Source organism: Phodopus roborovskii, unplaced genomic scaffold (genome assembly GCF_943737965.1).
Source record: "Phodopus roborovskii unplaced genomic scaffold, PHOROB, whole genome shotgun sequence".
NCBI lineage: Eukaryota > Metazoa > Chordata > Mammalia > Rodentia > Cricetidae > Phodopus > Phodopus roborovskii.
In genome coordinates, this window is record NW_026126480.1 from 49764377 (window position 1) to 49772339 (window position 7963).

At 57.4% G+C, this 7963-nt stretch overlaps 2 protein-coding genes across 2 annotated transcripts; both read left to right on the plus strand.

Moving 5' to 3' along the window:
- Positions 1–1414: 1414 nt before the first annotated feature.
- Syt8 (synaptotagmin 8) lies at positions 1415–3764 on the plus strand. The gene is made up of 8 exons (XM_051193439.1): positions 1415–1545; positions 1642–1817; positions 2205–2303; positions 2417–2575; positions 2652–2819; positions 2945–3050; positions 3151–3284; positions 3368–3764. Exons 1-8 carry the CDS (start codon positions 1452–1454, stop codon positions 3599–3601), a joined length of 1170 nt encoding a protein of 389 aa, XP_051049396.1. The 5' UTR covers positions 1415–1451; the 3' UTR covers positions 3602–3764.
- A 2579-nt stretch (positions 3765–6343) lies between these two features.
- On the plus strand, positions 6344–7587 carry Tnni2 (troponin I2, fast skeletal type). Its single transcript, XM_051192141.1, has 6 exons — positions 6344–6356; positions 6403–6470; positions 6563–6691; positions 6831–6920; positions 7083–7259; positions 7396–7587. Exons 1-6 carry the CDS (start codon positions 6344–6346, stop codon positions 7489–7491), a joined length of 573 nt encoding a protein of 190 aa, XP_051048098.1. The 3' UTR covers positions 7492–7587.
- Positions 7588–7963: the final 376 nt, after the last annotated feature.

Genomic DNA, 7963 nt, shown 5'->3' on the forward strand with positions numbered 1-7963 from the left:
CTCCAGGACCATGCCAGCTTCAGGGCTCCGGCCTCAGGCCATCCTTGGAAAGCTCATGGATCCACATGTGCAGGACCCCTAAAGGGAAATCTGGGAGACAGAACCTGGTCCCCTCCTGATCTGCAGCTACCTATGATCACTGAGGGGTGGATGCTTCTTGGTTCTCTAAGCTGTGGCTGCCTCTCTCCATCCTGCCAGGCAGTGAGGCACTGATGTTGCGGGGTGGGGGGTGTCCCTTGGAATCATATCGGAGATTCCAGGCTGAGGGTACAGGAGCAAGAGGATCTGACCCCACAGTTAGTCACTCCTGGAGGGGTAGGCTAGTCTAGTAACTTGTATGCAGTCTGGGCTTACATTTGGCAGGAGGGCTGACAGGCTCGTTTAGCACAGTGGGGTAGACCCAAGTTTTGGAAACTAAGTTCCCTAGTTGCTATCTAGGGAAGCTGGAGCGGGGAAATCTGAGCTCAGGGAGTCACAGTGGCTCCCAGCCCTAAGCTGGGGATAGCACAGTGGGGTAGACCCAAGTTTTGGAAACTAAGTCCTGGCTAGTAGTTGCTATCTAGGGAAGCTGGAGTGGGGAAATCTGAGTTCAGGGAGTCACAGTGGCTCCCAGCCCTAAACTGGGGACCCCACCCTTCCTGCTCATGGTAGAAGAAGCTAGCCTGCCAGGTGTGTACCCTCCTCAGGCCCCAGGCAGGTGAGGTACAGAGGCCAAGGCAGCTTCATGGCCTTCTCCTTCCCACTCCCATGCCAAAGGTGGCCAAGCAGGCAGGTAGGCAAGTTTAGGCCGGCATTGATTCAGCGTGGAGGAATGTTCAATCTCTCCCAGCTATGCCCTGCCCCTGCCTGCTCCCGCCTCACCCTCATCCCCAGGCACTACTGGCCTGATGCCCATGCCAGGAAAGCTCCTTCAGCCTAGGCTTGCTGGAGCGCTTGCTGGTGGCCCTATGCCCTGTACCCCCAGTTCCCTCCCACATGACCTCATGGCCCAAGCTGTTCTTGGCCCTGAGGCTACAGTGAACTGGGCTACCTGGTAGAATGTGGTAGATCTTTGGAATGCAGGGGGCTATCATGGGTCTTCCTCAGGAAATGAGACACCCCTGAAAACGAGAAAAGTCCTCTGAGTCCAAGGAAAAAGGGCAAAGCTCCTCCTGCACTGTGTTAGATAGTTCCAGTGAGCAAGGGCCAGCAAAAGTAGGTACCAGGTTGCCCAGGCCTGGCCTACTTGGCTGGGGTTGGGGACTGGGGAAGGTGGCAAGAGGCTGAGCTTATGGCAGCTATTCTGCCTACCTTCCTGAGTAGCACCCTTGCCCCTGGCCACCTAGGCTGCCTTCTAATCTAGGGTGGACTCAGTACTTGCCAGCTGAAGAGGCAGTACACAAAGGTCAGAGGGCCCCCTCGAGTGACCTGGATTCCACAGTTGTCTCCTCCAAGCCAATAGGGGCAGGAAGATGGGGCATGTCCCAGACCCCTGCAGCACCTCAGCCCCAGGTGACACCACTGCTGAGCCCAGTCTCATTCCAGATCTCATTACCAGGATCCCCTGTGAGTGGCTGGAACCCTAAGAGTGGTGTGGGCATGGTCTAGTCTAGTTGGGGATTGTCTAGAGGGGCATTTCAGCAGCCTGTGCCCCTGACTCAGGGCCCCACTGGGCACTCTTTATCGTCGTTCTTGCTGCTGGAGTCCTCCTGGTCTCTTGTCTGCTCTGCATCATCTACTGCTGTTGCCGTCGTCGCTGCCAACGCCGCAGGAAGCAGCCCAAAGACAAAGAAGCTGTGGGTCTGGGCAGTGCTCGTAGCAGCACCACTACTCACCTGGTGAGGAGCAGAAGCCTGCATCTACCCGTGCCCAATCCTGTACTGGCTCACTCCAGGGAGGGGAATGCAAGGTCCAGGCTAGGGAGGTCAGGGCAGCCCTGGCAGGCCTTCCTGGCAGAGGAAGGAGATGAACAAAGGTGACGGGGGAGGAGGCATTCAAGAAGCGTGCAGATGCTGGTCCATGGGGCATTGGAAGCTACAGTCGTAGTTCCATACATGTCGCGTTGAAGGCAGATATGGCTGCTCTCAGGAAGCTGCCCTGAGATTATGAGCCATTTTGTGAGCTGGCCTGCTGCTGGTGGTTTGATTTATAGTGTAAGAGCCTAGGCCTCTGGTTGAGGATTGGTCTCAACCATACTTATCTGACCACACCTTCATCTGCCCCAGGTTCAACCAGATGTGGACTGCCTGGAGCCCCACTCTGGGGGACCCCAAGAGTGGGGGCGGCTGCTGCTCTCACTGGAGTATGACTTTAGAAGCCAGGAGGTAAGTCCCACTGAGCAGACCCAGAGGCTCCGGGTGTGATGGGCAAAATGCCAGGTGGAGGGAGACATGAGAAGAGGACCCCCCACAAGCTGAGCCAACCCACTGGCCCCCAGATTAAGGTGGGCCTGAGGCAGGCTGAAAACTTGAAGGCTGAAGGAACAGCAGACCCCTATGCCCGTATCTGCGTTTCCACCCAGGCTGGGAGAAGACACGAGACAAAAGTGCACCGTGGGACTCTCTGTCCCATGTTTGAAGAGACATGCTGCTTCCTGGTAAGTCTATCCTGGGTAGGTAGAGCAGTCGGGGCCAGCTAGAACAGCAGGATTCAGCTTACAGCCCTGCCTGTAGGTCCCACCGGCAGAGCTGCCCAGGGCCATCCTGAAGGTGCAGCTGTTGGACTTCAAGCGGTTCTCAGAGCACGAGCTACTGGGTGAGATTCAGCTACCACTGAGCACTGTAGACCCTCAGCATGTCCTGGAGAGCTGGTACCTGCTGGGCCCTCCAGGTACCACTGAGGTGAGCCTGGCAGGGGCCTGCCTGTGCTATGGGGGCTGGCCAAGGTCTGGGTGCTGTACATGCTGAGCCCGAAAACCCCAAGGGCAAAGATGATCCCTGCAGCTGCAGCCATGTCTTACCCATAGCCTGAGCAGATGGGGGAGCTGTGCTTCTCACTGCGCTACGTGCCCAGCTCAGGCCGCTTGACTGTGGTTGTGCTGGAGGCTCGGGGCCTGAATCCAGGGCTTGCAGGTAAGAGCTATATTAGGGTGGACAGAGAGCTGGGCCCTTGCGCTCAACCTTCCCACGTGCATGTATGGGACACCCTTCTTGAACTCTCTTGTCCATGCAGAGCCCTATGTAAAGGTCCAGCTCATGTTAAACCAGAGAAAATGGAAGAAGAGGAAAACATCCTCTAAGAAGAGCACAACTATGCCCTACTTCAATGAGGCCTTCACCTTCCTGGTTCCCTTTAGCCTGCTCCAGGTGGGGAGTGGGAGGAAGGGTGGAGTGACTTGGGATGTTGTGCTGGACCAAACTGACAACCGTTTCCCTTTCCATGTCTGCAGAGTGTGGACCTGGTGCTGACTATCTGGGCTCACGGCCTGCATCTCCGGGCTGAGCCTGTAGGCAAGGTTTTGCTGGGTCCCCGGGCTTCAGGCCAACCTCTGCAGCACTGGGCAGATATGTTGGCCCATGCCAGACGGCCCATTGCCCAGTGGCACCACCTGCAGTCCCCCAGGGAGGTGGACCGTGCTCTGGCCCTGAAGCCTCGCCTGCCCCTTCCTAGGCTTCGTTCCTAAAAGAACTGTAGGCTTGTTTCCCCAAATGGAGCTGTGGGCATTTGTTCGGGCTCTTCCGAGCTTTCTGTAATAAATGCCTTTTCTTTCTCACTCACGTGTCCTGATAGAATCCTGTGAGGAGGACCTGAGGCACAAGATGGGCTACATCTTGGCATCACTCTCCTCTCAAGGATGGGGCGGGGTGCGCTGGACATATTTGCCAGTCCTGAACCTCTGCTGAAGGCCTGATTACTAGATCTTCCTTGGGAAGATGGCACCATCCTCTCTGCCATCCTGGCTTGGCAGAGGAGCAGAGGATTAGAGCTGGCTCTGTGGGGACAAGGTGGGCAACTGTGGAGGAAGTTGTGGGTAGGGAGAGTTTGGGGAAGAGACCCCTACACCATAAGGGATGGTGGTATAGGGTGTGCTCTGTGCTATCAGCAGGGGGCAGTAGATGCCTTTGGAAGCTGCTCTGGGGCCTTTGGGGGCTTGCAGTCCTGGCCTGTGATATACCTCTTAATCCCAGCACATCTGGCGGGCTTTAGCAGTTCCAACCCTCCCCTGATCCTCAGGGGCCCCAGAGCAGCAGGGCTGAGGCCAAGCCATGATCTGGGTGTCTCTGGGTGGGGTTCAGGAGCGGGAAAGGGGTGAGGGCCTGGCCCCAGTGAGCCGGGCAATGCAGGGCCTGCCTAGGCAACCAAGGGCCCTGAGCCCCCACGGGTCAGAGAGAGGTTCCTAGGGCGGTGGCACCATTTTCTGGGGTGGAAGGACATGTTCCAAGTTGCCTGTGCAGAGAGACAGACTCCCATGGGCAGGGTGTGTGGCAGGCTGGGAGAGGCCCAGCTGCTGGTCCAGGGGCTCATTTGCTCCTCTCCCTGGGCAAAAAGGCAAGTTTACTACAAGAGGTAGGCATCACTCCCCTGAGCCTTGACTACCACACAGGGCCAGAGAGATTGTTTGGGTGTTTTGTTTTGTTTGCTTGCTTTTGGAGGTGGGTTCAATTTTACAGGAGGACTGAAGTGGTGAACAGTCAGTCCAAGGACCCAAGCAGGGAGTGAGTGGCCAGAGGGGTGCTGAGCTACAAAGCCATTCATTTGACAATGACTTCAGTTCAGCCCACTTGTGAGGTCAAGTTCCCCTTGGAGAAAGACTTCAATGGATGTTTGAGCCCAGTGGATACCCTGGAGACCCACGTGCAGTGTAATGCTTGCTGTCCTGAGGGTTCTTGTAGGAACAAGGGTGGCATCTTGAACTTGTCACTGAGACATAAATAGAGCAAACCAACCCCCCCCCTGCCACCCCACCCCAAGACTTCTTGGACAGGCCAGCGCCTGGGCTGGCTGGTCAGCAGACTGGGCAGGTGGGGAGGCTCTCCTCCTCTCTGTGCCCCCATTGGTCTGAGGAGACTCCATGCCCTTTCTGAGCAGGGGCCCGGCCCAGGGAAAGCCATTTATACCCCTCCCCCTGGCCCACCATCCCAGCTCACTGCTGCCTGCCTGACCTCGCTCCCAGCCCTGCTGCACAGACTCTAGGTGAGGCCTGGCTCATCTTTTTCAAGCTGGAGAATAGGGCACTACTCAGGCTAGCTTGCAGGAGGACTTCCCTGGGCAGGGACTTAGGGGTCTGGGGTCCGCGGCCGACAGTTCTCTCTGGGGGCTCCGGCAGATCTGGAATTGAAAAGCAGCAGGTGCTGGTAGGATGGGGCAGGGGTCTTCAGTGGGCCTCTGATGACAGCCACTGACCCTGGGGACACACAAGCAAGAGAATGTTCGGGTCAAGCAAGCGGGGACCTGAGCCCCTAGGCCACACAGAAGAGCTCTTTCTTCCATGTATTTACTTCTCCAGCCAAAGAAGCAAGAGTTAAAAATAACAGGCTCACTCTGGCAGCCACCTGTGCTGGCCAGCCCCACCCCTCCCTCAGGGACAGCTGCAGCTCCTCAGGCCCTGCCTGGGACATTTTGGGAACACTTTCTCCTCTTACTTCTCACCCTCAGGGTGGGGGTGGGGGATGTCCTCTAAATCCTTGCCCTTTGAGAAGGTCTGAGTTGGGGGTACAGCAGAGTTGGACTAGTGAGCACAGGTCTCCATGCCTGGCCTCATGTAAGAGGACACTGACGTCTTCCCCGCTCTCTCCCCACAGGCACACAGCTCAAGACCTCAGGATGGGGGAGTAAGTGGCACCCAGTGTGACACCCTCCCACACTGCAGTCCCCTCACCAGGGCTTGGGTTCCATATCTCCCTGCCCTCTGTGATACTGCCCACCCCTTCTACCCCACCCACCCCAAGGTTCCATGGCTACTCCCATGAGCCACAGCCTAACTTCTCTTTTCTCTCCCCCTCCCCCCTCCCTCTTCCTCCTGGGACAGTGAGGAGGTGAGTACCATTCAGGCTATAATGGTTCCCTGAGACGGAAGTCAGAAGACATACCTGTCAAGGTCCCTGAGTGCCCCGCCCCCTGAGCTCCCGGGGAGAGAGGGGAAGTGCCTGCCTGGTGCCCAGTGAGAGGGAAGTGAGACTCAGGCCTAATCACAAGGAAATCACTTCTCCTTTCTGATTTCTATTCACCACTAACCTCCCAGGCTTTCCCTTGCCCATGGCCCCTGAGCCCTGGCCACATACCCTCCCCGTTCCCAAACCCCATTACCCCTTTCAACCTTATGTGCCACTTAAGCGAAGTGTCAGGACCACAGGCATGTGTTCCTGAAGCAGGTCTCTGGACTGGGGGAAAAATCAGGGCCCTGAACAGTGGCCCTGTGGCCTCCATGGGAGCCCCAGGTCAGATGGGGCTTCAAGGAAGTCAGTACTCTAGCCAAGGCCTGAGTCTGCCCTCTCTGTCCCGTCCTACAGAAGCGCAACAGGGCCATCACGGCCCGGAGACAGCACCTGAAGGTAGGAATGGGCTGATGCAGAGAGGATGCTGGGGTACAGAGGTGGGGGTGGGGGTCACTGCAGACCCTCATTCCCACCACTCTGCTTCTCAGAGTGTGATGCTCCAGATCGCAGCCACAGAACTGGAGAAAGAGGAGAGCCGCCGTGAATCCGAGAAGCAAAACTACCTGTCAGAGCACTGCCCACCTCTGCACATCCCAGGCTCCATGTCTGAAGTGCAGGTAGTACCTTCCTGGCACATACCACCCAAGGCCCTGCTACCCCTATTCCTCAGCAGGTCAGGCCTGGTGGGGCAGAGCTGGGAGGGGAAAGTGGTCCTCAGTGTCAGCGTGGCCACCCACGCTCTGCTTGCCCGCCCAGGAACTCTGCAAGCAACTGCATGCGAAGATCGATGTGGCCGAGGAGGAGAAGTACGACATGGAGGTGAAGGTGCAGAAGAGCAGCAAGGAGGTGAGGGATGCATGGCACCTGAGAGGGGCCGCTGGCTCCAGGGGTCACGAGTGGGTCAGGGGGTCAGGCGATACGAAGGTGGCATGGGGTGAAGCCAAATGAGATGGAGGCTGGGGGCATGGGGGCTGCCAGGCCCCTAAAGCTCCTGCTCCTTCCTCTCAGCTGGAAGACATGAACCAGAAGCTATTTGACCTGAGGGGCAAGTTCAAGAGGCCCCCGCTTCGGAGAGTGCGTATGTCAGCTGATGCCATGCTGAAGGCGTTGCTGGGCTCTAAGCACAAGGTGTGCATGGACCTGAGGGCCAACCTGAAGCAGGTCAAGAAGGAAGACACCGAGAAGGTAGGCCAGGGCCCGGGGGAGAGCCAAGCGGGAGAGCTCACTCACTGTCCCATGCGGAGAGAGTGAACTGAGGCCCAGGGCAGTCTGGGGAAGGAAGACTGAGGGGTTTCTAAGGGCTCTCTGGTTCTACCCTCAGGAACGTGACCTGCGTGATGTGGGTGACTGGAGGAAGAATATTGAGGAGAAGTCTGGCATGGAAGGCCGGAAGAAGATGTTTGAGTCTGAGTCCTAACTGCCCACTGCCCCATTCCACCCCACCACTGGGGGAGCACCCAACAGCCAGGCTGGGAGTACCTGCCCTCACTCCAATAAAGGACTTACATCCCTACCACTGGTCTGGTCTAGTTCTGTCTGCCTGCTCTGGAGCACACCAGCAGTGTGCTCAGTGTGATCAGCAGTGTGGAGGCCACTGGTGGGACTTGTCTGACATGGCAGGGCCTGGAGAAAAATGACCGTGGGACTCCAACAATATCTGAGTAGGAGGTTCTAGGATCAGCTCCTTTGTCCCTTGGTACAGTCATCCACTAGGAAAGGATTTGGCAGGCACACCCCGGGGCAGGCTCAGTCTCCATTCCTCCAGCACTGCCCCTTCTCGTGGCCTTATCTTCTGCCAGAAGCCAGAAGCCACCCTGAAAGGCTGACCCTCTGTGTTCATCCCCAGACTCATCCTACATCAACCCTGCCTCCTCCTACACACTCTACCT

Excerpts from the sequence above, each read along its gene's own strand:
- Tnni2 (XM_051192141.1), top strand. Across the intron at positions 6,921-7,082 it reads TGCAGAAGAGCAGCAAGGAG|CTGGAAGACATGAACCAGAA; the intron begins GTGAGGGATGCA and ends CCTTCCTCTCAG. Across the intron at positions 7,260-7,395 it reads AGAAGGAAGACACCGAGAAG|GAACGTGACCTGCGTGATGT; the intron begins GTAGGCCAGGGC and ends TTCTACCCTCAG.
- Syt8 (XM_051193439.1), top strand. The coding sequence starts at position 1,452 with ATGGGGCATGTCCCAGACCCCTGCAGCACCTCAGCCCCAGGTGACACC. Across the intron at positions 1,546-1,641 it reads TCTCATTACCAGGATCCCCT|GGCCCCACTGGGCACTCTTT; the intron begins GTGAGTGGCTGG and ends CCCCTGACTCAG. Across the intron at positions 1,818-2,204 it reads GCAGCACCACTACTCACCTG|GTTCAACCAGATGTGGACTG; the intron begins GTGAGGAGCAGA and ends CATCTGCCCCAG.